Genomic DNA, 12,529 nt, shown 5'->3' with positions numbered 1-12,529 from the left:
GACTCCAATCACTAACAAACAAACCAGCGATATAACACAACTTGGAACGATTTAACAGACCTCTCCCGAACGACCAAAATGGCAGACCAGACTAGCCTTTCGATGACGCAGCGAGAAGACACGCCGATCCCCAACTCTCAGAAGTTCCAACACATGAAGACAGTATCCAGTCTTGCGGACGGACACCGCTACGCACTACAATACTTCCCCGAAGAGCTGCAAGCGCTGCTAAACATAGCCTCGCTCAAGCTCGACGAGCGTGTCCTTGGTCACTTCGGCGCGGTCCTAGGATGGCAGAAAGATTCTGGAGAAAAGTCTGAGCACCCACCGGTGACGATGAAACCCTTGGAGATTCTCTGGGATCTGGAACACCGTACTATAGTACTGTCCGATTCGTTTCCATTCAGTAGGAGTACTTGGAAGGTCGTTGACATTGATGGCGAGGAAGCACTACCGGTATTGCGGCGCGGTTACGACCTTGCACCGCCATTCTCTACTATCCTCACGGTAGTTGACGATGAACACCTCATCTTGCTCGAGGCGTTCTTCCGCTATAACCTCCTGGTGCAAGGCTTTGACGACGCTATTGACAGCTTCAAGCACGACTTCTGGCTTTGTTTCGAGAAGCTTTGTCGCCATGTCGCGAAGCAAGCTTCGGCAGCCGATGCGCAAGAAAAGGAGGACGATGCGGATTTATCGGAGAAGGCTGCGCCGTCCACACCTGCTCAGACACAAGACGCAAAGCTTGAGAGTCTCACTAGCCAAGTCAATGATAGCGAGCATGTACACCAAGACAGCAGTACAGCACCGGAGACCAAGGGGGAAAAGGCGGAGGCTACCGGTGATGATATTGGGAAACAGCTCGCAAAAGCGCATGAGGAAGCAGCTGGATGGAAAAAGGCCTATGAGGGTGAGAAGAACTTCTCAGCAAAACTAAGGTTTGTGTTACGTAAGCACGTGGCAAGGAAGGATAAGCTTGCAGCCAAGCTCAAAGAGCGAGAAGGGGAAGTGGAAGAGTGGAAAGAGAAATATGAAGCCTTGTGCAAAGAGACGCGGGAGACTTAAGCTATCTTATCCGCTTACAGATGTAGCTGGTCGCATAACATGGGAGAAAGAAAAGGCCGGTCAAGGAATATCACCTAATAACTAGCATTAAGCACACATACTCGCTGCAGAGTTCATATTGATCCCACATCTCGTCTCCCCCACAACTATAGCCCTGTAAACATGACAGCTACTTGAAATACACCTCAACCCTGATTGAAGTTCACTTCATCGAACGACAAGTTCAACTAAGTTCCACTACTTCGATCATTCCCATCATGTGCAAACCGACGAGGCCTCCAATCGCCTCCACCGCTACCTGGCCTGCTTCTATCACCCCTACCGTATTGTCTTCCATCACCGCCGTTATCGGAGCTCTGATAACTACCTGGACTATTCATTACGGGACTAGAACGCTCTGAGCTCCGACCCCTACCAAATCCGCCTCTGTTGCCAAAGTCACCTCTTCCCCTGGAACTAAAAGATCCACGGCGACTGCCGGGACTCATGTCGACAGGACTAGAAGGCTTCGAACCCCGACCGCTACCGTAGCTGTTCCTGCTGTCAGGTCTACTCCTGTTAGGGTTTGGAAAGTTCCCATGAAAGCCACCTGGACTGAAACCTGCGGAACTGGGAGATGCTGGGCCTCCACGGCTTTGCGGCCGAGAAGAGATTCCCAGTGCTCTATTCTTGCAACCTGTCTCTCTCGAATGCTTAGGCCAGTCTACATACCGCCTTCCATTGGGCAATTGGATCATCTCGACCGGGACGTCAACGTTGCAGTACCTGCAAAGGGCTGTTACAATTTCAGACGTGGGGGACGGGCCAGCTGGCAGTGACGATGCGCTGCTATGGGGAGTGGTCACGCCTGAAGCATTGTTGGCCACACTAGTATCGATAGTAGGCTGTGGTTTGGCGGCAGGAGAGTCAGGATTCTCTTGCGCTGGGGAGTTGGTTGACGAGGGCGCACTTGGAAGGCTTGCCGTTCTAGCAGCAAATTTCTGGATCTCTGGATCGAACTCTTGTTCATCGTCATCTGCCCAGCTTTTTCTTGTGGCTGGTCTTCCACTGGCCTCGGCGGCTGGCGCCATGGGAAGTTTCACTACAGGACTCAAGGCTTCATCAACTTCTGCGCTTTCGTCACCGGTCGTCGGTCTCCCGTCTGGGGCTGTGGGAATTTGAGCGGCCACCTCTACCCAGCTATCATCAGGTGCAATTCCTGACGTGTTCGATTGCTGAGGCGAGGTCGGCAACTTCGTGATATCTGGCTGCGACTCGTCTCTCTGCTCTGAAGCGTCACTAGAATTGTTGTCCTGTAGTCCTTCGCCATGCTCCTCAGCTTGATCTTCACTTTCCTTTGCCTGACTGTGCTCTTCCAACGTCGCTTCTAGATCCATCTTTTGCCTCTCCAACGACTCGACTTGGCTCGTAAGACCGTCCAGCTGCTGCCTGTTCTGCGCTTCATCTGCTTTCATCGTTTCGATATGGGCCTCGTTCTTTCCGATGTCTTTGGTGAGTACATCGTTTCTGACTTCTAAGTCAGCCCTCTTGAGACTCTCCGCCTCTAGCTTTTCTTTGAGATCATCTATAATCGTGCTCTGATCCGCTCCTGGCTGTCTCGTGCCCTCATCAAGCCCAGCGAGCCTCTCGTTTGCTTCCTTTTGCTGGTCTCGTTCATGCTCAGCTGATGACAGATCATCTCGTAGTCTGTTGACCACAGCCAAATGGTTTTCGATCTCGTATGCCATTCTTTGCTGATCACTTCGAGATGATGACAGGCTTGTCTCCAAATCACTGATCATTGAAGACAGACGGTTGTTCTCTTGTCGCATCTCATTCTGATCGCTCTGCGCAGTTAATAGCTTACTCTCCAATTCCTCGAGTTCAGACGACATTTGCGTCGTCTCGTCTCTCGCCGTAGTCCGATCGTTTTGAGCCAATGCCAGTCTTTCCTCTAGTCCCTCGATCTCGTTTTCGTAGTTTTTTATCGTTTCCTCCTGCTGCTTCATCACGGGGTCTCCATTGGCAGCAACACGCTCCTTTTCTTGCTCAAGGATTCGTAAAGACCGTTCAGTTTGGGTGACCTGAGTTTGGAGCTCTTCATTCTGCATGAGCAGTGTCTTGTACTCATCACTCTGCTCCTCTCCATCGAACTTGGTGGCGCGCTCAAGGTCTTCCTTCAAGCTCACATTGGCCTGCTCTAGCTCGTCCTTTTGTTTGATAATCTCGCTCATCTTGCTCTCCAAATTCTTCATATGTGATTTGACCGCCACAAGCTCGTTCGCATCCGCCGAGCTTACATCCGTTGTTGCCTGCACAGTCGAGGGTCTCTTGACATCGTGAGTACCAGCGCCAATGGTTTGGAGATGATCAACATGTTGGCTGAGATCGTTAATACGGTCGCTAATAGTATTGAATCGATCGGTGGCTCCATCTGCCTTCTCGCGAAGCTCGCCGATACTGGTGTTGATAGCGTTCAACTGCTGCGGTAACTGTTCAAAAGTAGCGAACCCTTCCTGCAAGGTCTTCATCTGCGCATCGTGCCACTGCTTCTGCAATCCAATGTCACGAACACGGCGAATCCAGTGAAGAAGTAAGGCTCCGGAACCGAATGCAACAAAGACCGCTGCAAGAAAGACAACATCGTCGGGTGTAGTAGGCATCGCGCTGAGCGCACGTCGTGCAAAGGTGTATCTCTCCATGATTGTCGGTTTTGCTTCAAGACTAGCAGAGGTGAAACAGTGTGTCTTCAAAGTCCGATCATCTACAGGATATTGAGCGAACATATCGAGTTCGCGCGAAACAAAGGTGCAGCGTAATAGACAAAGGCGAAAGGTTCACAAAGACGCTAGCTGAACAAAGAGGCAAGGAATGCACCCATCCTGCAGTTCTGAAAGAAGACCGATCGCGATCGCGGGTTTCAAATTCGTCAACCCGGGGGTCCAGTAGAAGGACCATACTCTTTACCAAATGTGATATGACGCACATACGCCTCAAGTAGTCTCCGGTATGTCCGACTTCTCCAGAATCTCGTCCAACAGTTCAACGAACCTAACAGCCATCTTTTTTCCGCCCGCTTCGTTTGGCTCAACCCTCGCTGTATAGTCATCAACCAGCTTGCCATCGAGCACCTCATACAGCGCGCAAGGCACTGTCTCCGTACCCTCAATCCGTATCGCTTTCGTCGCCATCTCGTATATCGCTTGAATGGCGGCTTGTAGCTGCCCGGGGTATGAGTTGTAGCCTAGCGCCTTGAGCTGCGCATCGGCCCAACTGGTCTGTCCTAGTCCCGACTCGAGCGGGAAGTATATCATGCATACGATGACGGCGCGAGGCTTGGTTTTGGCGGTAAGGCGAGCGACGTAGTCTTGTGTTTTGGTGCCGAACATGTGCTTGAAGTACTGCAGTGCGCTTGCGGTGCCGTTCTCTAGGTTTTTGCGTTGCGTCAGCCAGGCGAGCTGTAGCATATGTCGTATCGTGGAGGGGTTCGGGCGTAAAGCAATGTCGTTGGCGCCGACGCTGACGATCAACACGTCGTTCGAACGAATATTATCGCGAATGAACTCGTCGTGCGGCAGGAGTACGTCGTCTCGATCTCGAAGCATGGATTCTTCTACCGCCGTGTTAATACAAGCCGCACGATGCTCGAGCAGGTTGTTCATCCAGAACGCGACATCTGGCTTCGGAACACAAGGGTGCTTAAATGCTTTATCGTAGATGCCTGGCAGCTGGCTTGGAACGATAGGGCTAGTCTTGTCAACCCAGTGCTTGTTGTCAAGAGACGAATCCCCAGCCAAATATACGATTGGTTTGTCCGGCCGTTCGGCAAGCGTAATGTTGCGGAAAGTGGCTAGGTCGTCGGTAGGATGGCCCTTCCACTCGAAGTAAAACCGGGCGCACTGGATCGTTTCCATCGCAACTGGGGATGAGGATGCCATTGTTCTCGACATGTAGGCCGTCTTCAAGGAAAATAGGCTCCAGTCGGATGACCCATGCCAGCAATACGCGACGCTGCCACTACTGCCGTCAGGTGATGTCGTCTACATATTCGGGGAGAGCCGCGGAGTTTGTATTGACGCGTGTTCGCGCGGGTTTGGAAGAGAGCATCTTCGTGATGCGCGTGTGACGACGGATGATGTGGAAGCAATCACGTCGAAGATGCGTGGGCGCGCACGGACTCCACTACCATGACATCACCGGGAACTCGATGAGCAGTTGCCCAATCGGGTGAGTTATGGAAAGGTGTCGACCGTTCCGCGCTTTCACGGAAAGCGCGTCTTAGGCGAATTGCGCGAACTGCGCGATAAGAGTGAATTGGGCGGGCTGCGCAGCGTGAGCGACCGGGGCTATCAGGGCGTCCATGTCGTCTACCATCTGCAGGACGGCGGATCGAGGAGTTTAGCATCTCATTACTCATATATTAATCACTTCAGGGCAATATGTTCAAGAAATAAGAGTTACATAATGCTCTCTACCTACTCAATCAAGGCGACTTGATGAAGAAAGCAATGCCTATGTCGCATCACTGCGCCGAAATGTAGCCAAAAGCTGTTCCTGCATAGCAAACTGCTCGTTTTTGGCCGAGAGCTCGTCAGCCAACGTGCGATGCGCAGGATCCAAGCACTTGGCTTGATTACGGATCTGTGCTTCCAGAGCTTCAGCATGCGCCTGATACTGATGAACGGCCTTGTCTAGCTCGACAACACGCTTGGTCTTTTCTGCATGGTCCTTCTCGACATCCTCCATGAGGGCTACAAATTGGTTGGCAATCTCTTTGGGCCCTTTGATGTCGACTTTGGAAGTCGAAGACATGGCGCTTTTGACGCGCTGGAACAAAGAGTAGTTGCGCTTGTTGCTTGGTTTGATGTTGATTGTCAAGGCCACGTTGGGTGGGTCGGATGTAGCTCGCGTGTTAGCAGCAGGAGTGGTCACCTTGAATGGAGGGTCGCTGAGGTTGTTAATGGACTTACCAAGATCCTCCAGTCCAGCCAGCATGTCAGGGTTGATTACTGACTTGTTTGCGACAATTGGCGTGCGTGGAGAGGACGAAACATTTTGTAGATCGGAGAGAGTCAGTGCACATTTGTTCCTTGTTTCTTGTTCCTGATCCAGAGCCTTCAGTGTGGATATGACAGACACGAGCTTCGACTCCAACTCGGTACACTCCAGCGAAAGGCTATCATTTTCTGAGGTCAAGCCTTCAACTTCCAGCTCTAGGGCACGCAGCTCGGCTTTGTTGTCTTCAGGAGCGATGGGAGTAATGCAGACATTTGTCAAAGGACCAAAGGAAAGAGATTGGGTTGCCGTGTCGTCGAGATCGATGTCATGGAACTCGCTGGAAGCAAAATGCTGTTCGGCGCGTAATCTGCCAATGACTTCTTTGAGATGATTAACTTCGTTGTGGCATCGCTCATTCTCATGTCTTAGTTCCCGGATACATTCCAAATCCGTAGCCTGACCATCAGTCAGATCTGCATTAGCCTTCGCAAGATGACGAAATCCTTCTGCTTCGGCTTCGGCGGCGGCCAGTAGTTCTTGAGCATCCACAAGCTGCTGGGATATAAGCTTTTGGTGCTCCACGCAGCCGTGCTCGTGATGCAAATCTGTTGGGCGGCAGTTGGCTAGGGGAGTCTGGGCTTCGCGGTACGCATTTCCAGAAGGCTTGAGGTTAGATAGTCGAGCTTCCAGTTGGTCGATCCTAGTATCCTTGGCACCGAGTTCGGTTTGTAGCTGAGCGATGACGTGCGTTGCTTCTTGGTCCTCCTTGGTACGCTTCTCCGATGTTTTCTCACGTATAACTTCTTTTTCCATCTTGCGAAGCTTCTGCTCACTGTCTTCTCGCAGTTTGGCCATCTTGACCTCGAAGGCTTTGAAGTCTCTGGACTGTTTATTGGACGCACTGGTCATGTCATAGATCTCATCTTTCTTCTTTGCTACTTCGTTCTTGTAGAATTGGAGTTCGTGGGAAACTTCGTCACGCATGTTCGTAGCCAGAGCCGAAGAACTTTCAAGTTCGGCGACTCTCGCTCTCAGTTCTGCGACTTCCATGCCTTGCTCCGAAAGCATGCTATCATGACGCGAAGCCATGGCGATTTTCTCCTCGGGGTCATTGAGGATGAAAGGCGAAGTCGGCGGTGCTGAGTCCTGGTCAGACATCTCTACACTGCTCGTACCCACGCGGAGGCTTTTGGTCGGAAAGTCTAGGTCAATCCAGGGATGTGCACTTTAGTCCAACAGGTCTCGCATTGTAAATTCAGGCGAACACCATATCACTTCATTGTACTCGTCACAGGGTACGAATGCACAACACAAGAAGTCTTCGACCATATCCTCGCGGTGTGTTGTAGCAACAATGCAACAGCGAAACTGTTGCTCGAGCTAGACGACCTGTTGCATCACGGGCCGCGGCGATGTTGGTTGCGCTAGGTATCCTCATGCCACTATAGGTCAGCGAACATGATTCGATAGAGGCTGACGCTTCACATAGCCTCAAGACTCCGTGATGATGTGCCGCTGTACGTTCGTTGGCGGACATTGACCCGGTTCGTTGCATCGATTTGGTGAATTAATAAGAGTTGGGCCATGGAATGCACTTTTGTGCATCTCGCAGCGCACTGCAAATGTCGAAGAACTACAAAGCCAGCAGTCTAGTAGGCGGTGTATACGTGATGCGGCGCTGCATCTGCCGTGTTGCCGGCATACCCTTGGCCGCGTCACGTCGCAGGCTGTGGAAAATGAAACCGTGCACCGCCACATATGTTTGACGACGCTGCCCAAACACCGAGCGTGGGACCTTTGTGTTGAAACAAGACGCTCGACGCGTCCGAAAATAAAGCTGTCAAGTTACAGATTGTTTTGAGATGAAGGAACGCGAAGATTGATTGTAGTGCGGGGGACAAGGCCAGGACAAAGAGGAGAAGATGCGAGAAGGTTGTGCAACACGTCGCATCGCCAGCGGCACTAAGAGCTGGGATCTCGGCGACTGACCAATCATCGGCGCGACATGTGGCTCCCTGATCATGCGCCACTGCGAGTGACGTCGGTTTCAGGGAAATCAAGAAGGGACAAGGTCGTGGCAGCATCATCGCCTGCCAGCCTGTGCGGAGGCATAAAGAACCAGGCCGCCGCTGTGTTGCAGGCCTCATCGAGCCTCTCTACACTCAACTGCGGCAAACAAGAAATACCATCGACCTTCGGTAGCGAAGATATCTGCAGCCACAATCTGCCTACCCGCTCCGTAGCCCCTGCAGCCATCCATCGCGTAGCCGTAGCGCCTCTCTACTATCAAAATGGTCGCACCCGCTCTTGTCCTAGGCCTGCGCGGCGTACAAGTCGTCTTCAGCATCATCGTGCTGGGTCTTACAGCCTACAGTATGTTGCACACGGACCATTCGATGCCGTAGCGTTACTAACACGTCTTCAGTTGTCGATGCCTACGTCACCTGGGTGCCGGCGAGCGTCGCCTTCATGCTCTTCACATCCATCTGGACCCTACTGGCTGTCGCATATCTCGTCCTCGCACCAGCTCGCTTCCCCGCTGCAGCCCACAAGTTTGCCATTGGGGGAGTTGAGTTCATTACCATGATCTTCTGGTTCGCCGCTTTCGTTGCAGTGGCCACTCGATGGGGCAACAACTGGTGGGCTGGCCGCCAAGGCACTTTCTACAGCTGCGGAGTCGCTGCCATCGTCTTCTCTGCTTTCAACTGGTATGCAACCTAGATTTTCACCCGCGACTGTGTACTGACATACCACAGGGTTGCCTTTGTTGCTTCGACCGTGCTTGCGGCGCTGCACATCCGCAGCTCCCCCAGGAATGACACCGCGCCTGCGCCGAACATGGCCGGCGTCTAAACGACGATTCTCTGTCGCGCGATACGGTCCAGACCAGCTGTTGGTCTTATAACTCATGATACCCATATCTTTCCTAATCTTACTCTTGTACACGCGGTTAGAATGTAATGTCCAGCGTGGCGTTCGTGTTATGTACGGTGCGTCCGGACCCCCGATACCACGTTTATGATACATGCTCTTAAAGCGTCCCGAATAATGAGATTCTTGACTCTGATCTACTAGTTGCCGATGTCAGCTACAGTTTTGGTGATGATTGCCACGACGGGTCTGCGGCAACCGCGACAGACAGCGCCCCACCTTTAGCGACGCCGGCGGCCACCAATCTGGAGATCATCGACCCTGCTTGGAGCAATCGACGCCCACTGCAGAACTTTGTCAACTCCAGATATTCGCATCTCACCTCACTTAAGCCGTTTTCCTTTTTGCTGCCTCTCCCAAAGATGCGTCGGCTGCAAACAAGCGGTGCGCTACCCGACGCGACTCATCGTTCCCTCCTACACGCATCCATGCGAATCAGCAACGAAGCCAGCGCTGGTCGTAGGCCCTTGGCCAATGCCGCATTTACGACTACCACCCGTCAAGTTTCCGGGAAGTCTTACCGACAGTTGAAGCGCGTACCGTGGATGCCGTTCATGCTCAGCAACCAGAGGGAATGCCTTGTGGAGATCTCTTACCTTAAGTACCGCTTGGCTGGGATGCGGTACATCCGACTCTTCCTGAGTGCTGTTGGACATTGATGAAGCACCCACCAGGAATCAGGATTACCGTGCATTGGGGCTAACCTACCCCGGGAAGGACTCGGTGGCTGGCCCACTCACTCTATCTGTCTCGCGTGCATGTTCGGAGCAATCCCACGCGCTTCCCGTCGATGAAGTACCCACACACGGACATATTGCTTCAAGAACATCAAGCTACGGGCTTGGTCTAGTTGGTTGTGGACTCTATACGAATTTGATTGCCATGCTGACGCCCCGACGCTGCCCCAGGGCGTGATACTCGTGCATCAACCCCCGCCTGTCGCTTCGGTAGCTACGACACGAGCATTTGCCGCGTTCAAGCCATCGCTACCGCTTAATCCTCCTGATATTCGCGCTTAGTGCGTGCGCCTCTGGATCATCATGAGCCGAAGCTGGATGCTTGTATCAAGGACTGGACATGATCTTCAAGTCCTGGCAATACTACTGTTCTCTCCAGGGCGTGATCTGACAAGCAAATCATCACACGTCCCATCAATTTGTAGTTGGACCCCAAATATGTTTGTGCCTTGCGAGATTGACCGTTAATTCGCCATAGGACAAGATCCACGGTGTCGGGTCAACATTTCCTGTCCGTGCCGTCGGAAGAGCACGACTAGGCGCTGCCTCGCTAAAAGTGCCACTGCAACTTCGAAGTGCAACACGAGAGCAGGTCACGTACCAGCCAACAGGTTAAACACAGGCTCGAAAAATGCACTTGCAAGCAGCAAGGCGTTCGTTCGGGCTCTTCTGAGCTTTGTTCGGGATGATTAACACCCGATAATTGGAGGAACAAGCCCAATTTAACCGGCTGCCAAGGTATGCAGCCAACGCGCCGCGACGCTTACCCAATATAAGATGCAAGTTCGGTATTACGGTCGTGTTCTCCGCCTTAGCCTAGGTAGGCTACGGAGCATCTGGGGTAAAGAGCCGGGGTAGTGGATCGCCCTTGGGCCACGCCGTATTATAAAGGGTAAACCCCAATCTGCTCGAACACCAGCAGCCTCCAGCGCTTCCAACACCGGCATCATGGGTCTCCTCAAAGCTCAGGATGGTACTTCCGACCCCATCATCACCCGCATGGTGGAGCAGGACAAGGTGCGATGGTGGAAGAAACCGAATCTGCGCATTATGTACATCTGGCTCTTCTGCTGCTGCATGGGTGTTGAGATTACCTCTGGTTTCGACTCTCAGCTCATCGGCACACTTCAGTTTTCCGTTCCATTTAACACATGTAAGTCAAAACTGTTGCAGCTTTAGATCCACAAGGCTGACAGCCTCAGATTTCGGAGAAGGCTACAAGGACTCAGATGGCGAAGCCAGCATCGAACCCAAGATCATCGGTTTCATGTCCTCATGCTACCAGCTCGGTTCCATTCTTGCAGTTCCGGTCGCACCCTGGTTGAGCCAAAAGTACGGTAGACGCATGTCTATCTTCGTTGGTTCCGTCATTATGGTTATCGGCGCTTTGTTGCAAGGTTTCGCTCAGCACAGTACGTACACAATTCATACACATATACAGTGGCGATGTATCTAACGCACTATCAGTTGGGATGTACATCATCGCACGTATGCTGCTTGGTTTCGGTATCCTCTTCGCCATCGTCTCCGGTTCTTCCCTGATCGGAGAGTTGGCTTACCCCAAGGAACGCCCATTCATGACCTCGCTCTTCAACGCATCTTACTTCATCGGATCCATCCTTGCCGCTGCCATCTCAATCAAGACAACGGAGATGGTTGGAAACTGGGGCTGGCGAGCACCATCTCTGCTGCAGATCTGCCCGTCCATCCTCCAAATTTGCACTGTTTTGTACGTTCCTCCGAACGAGTTTAGAGTTCCACACTGACTTTACTAGCTTGCTACCTGAGAGCCCACGTTGGCTTGTCAGCCGTGATCGCGACGATGAAGCTTTCGCTGTTTTGACCAAATACCATGCCGAAGGCGACGCCAACTCCATCCTCGTACAAGCCGAGATGGCCCAGATCCGATCCACAATCAAACTTGAGATGGAGAACTCAAGCCGCTCGTGGATGGACATGGTTCGTACACCTGGTATGCGACGCCGTGTCTTCATCTCTTGCTTCCTCGGTCTCTTCACCCAGATGAGCGGAAACACTTTGATCTCGTACTACCAAAATCTTCTTTTCAAGATGATGGGATACACTACCAAGTACGCCAAGACGCGCATCAACATCGCCAACCAATGCTGGAGTTTGATCAACGGTGTCACTATCGCTCTCGTCGTCACTCGATTCCGCCGTCGCTGGATGTTCATGCTTTCCGCTGGATCCATGACCATGGTCTTCATGGCTATGACCATCGCTTTCCAGCGTCTCCAAGTCGCCGATGCCAACGGCACCAAGAACCAGGCTGCGCAAATCGCCTCGCTCGTCTTCTTCTTCGCATACTCGCCCTGCTACAACATCGGTAACAACTCGCTCACATACACCTACCTCGTCGAACTCTTCCCCTACGCCCAGCGTACCATGGGTATCGGTGTCGAGCAAATGTTCGGCAAGCTCGCCGGATTCTTCTCCGTCTACGTCAACCCTATCGCTCTTGACGCGATTCAGTGGAAGTACTTTGCCATTTACTGCGGATGGATCACATTCGAGTTCTGCTTCGTCTACCTCATGTACCCTGAGACGTACAACCGCACGCTCGAGGAGCTTGCTTTCTGTAAGTATATAACAAAGACGACTTCTATCGATCTATCACTTACATCTTCACAGTGTTCGAAGACAAGGAGTTTGCCGACGAGGCTGTCAGGGCTGTCGAGAAGACCGTCAACCACGGCCACGACGACGGAACGGTTACCGAGCACGGCAAGATGGAGACCACCACCATCGAGCGCACTGCTTAGGCCGTGTCCTGTCAATAGTTCGACGCTGTCTATCAC

At 52.4% G+C, this 12,529-nt stretch overlaps 6 protein-coding genes across 6 annotated transcripts; 3 read left to right on the top strand and 3 right to left on the bottom strand.

Annotated features, from left to right (window-relative positions):
• Window positions 1-78: 78 nt before the first annotated feature.
• On the top strand, window positions 79-1,065 carry J4E87_005913 (uncharacterized protein; the record flags this gene model as incomplete). The annotated part of the gene is made up of 1 exon (XM_049377518.1): window positions 79-1,065. The coding sequence occupies one exon, from the start codon at window positions 79-81 to the stop codon at window positions 1,063-1,065; it is 987 nt and encodes a 328-aa protein (XP_049232559.1).
• A 786-nt stretch (window positions 1,066-1,851) lies between these two features.
• On the bottom strand, window positions 1,852-3,746 carry J4E87_005912 (uncharacterized protein; the record flags this gene model as incomplete). The annotated part of the gene is given in 2 exon segments (XM_049377517.1): window positions 1,852-1,893; window positions 1,911-3,746. The coding sequence occupies 2 exon segments, from the start codon at window positions 3,744-3,746 to the stop codon at window positions 1,852-1,854; spliced, it is 1,878 nt and encodes a 625-aa protein (XP_049232558.1).
• Window positions 3,747-4,037: 291 nt separating this feature from the next.
• On the bottom strand, window positions 4,038-4,958 carry J4E87_005911 (uncharacterized protein; the record flags this gene model as incomplete). Its single annotated transcript, XM_049377516.1, has 1 exon — window positions 4,038-4,958. One exon carries the CDS (start codon window positions 4,956-4,958, stop codon window positions 4,038-4,040), a length of 921 nt encoding a protein of 306 aa, XP_049232557.1.
• Window positions 4,959-5,556: 598 nt separating this feature from the next.
• Window positions 5,557-7,200, bottom strand: J4E87_005910 (uncharacterized protein; the record flags this gene model as incomplete). The annotated part of the gene is made up of 1 exon (XM_049377515.1): window positions 5,557-7,200. One exon carries the CDS (start codon window positions 7,198-7,200, stop codon window positions 5,557-5,559), a length of 1,644 nt encoding a protein of 547 aa, XP_049232556.1.
• Window positions 7,201-8,333: 1,133 nt separating this feature from the next.
• On the top strand, window positions 8,334-8,895 carry J4E87_005909 (uncharacterized protein; the record flags this gene model as incomplete). Its single annotated transcript, XM_049377514.1, has 3 exons — window positions 8,334-8,415; window positions 8,468-8,750; window positions 8,799-8,895. 3 exons carry the CDS (start codon window positions 8,334-8,336, stop codon window positions 8,893-8,895), a joined length of 462 nt encoding a protein of 153 aa, XP_049232555.1.
• A 1,763-nt stretch (window positions 8,896-10,658) lies between these two features.
• J4E87_005908 (uncharacterized protein) lies at window positions 10,659-12,493 on the top strand (the record flags this gene model as incomplete). The annotated part of the gene is made up of 5 exons (XM_049377513.1): window positions 10,659-10,863; window positions 10,913-11,122; window positions 11,178-11,439; window positions 11,486-12,309; window positions 12,363-12,493. The coding sequence occupies 5 exons, from the start codon at window positions 10,659-10,661 to the stop codon at window positions 12,491-12,493; spliced, it is 1,632 nt and encodes a 543-aa protein (XP_049232554.1).
• Window positions 12,494-12,529: the final 36 nt, after the last annotated feature.

The sequence above is a fragment of the Alternaria ethzedia genome (genome assembly GCF_023757985.1).
Source record: "Alternaria ethzedia strain BMP 0044 chromosome Unknown scaffold_13, whole genome shotgun sequence".
NCBI lineage: Eukaryota > Fungi > Ascomycota > Dothideomycetes > Pleosporales > Pleosporaceae > Alternaria > Alternaria ethzedia.
The sequence above is the reverse complement of the archived record's forward strand: the minus strand, read 5'-3'. Positions and strand labels throughout refer to the sequence as shown.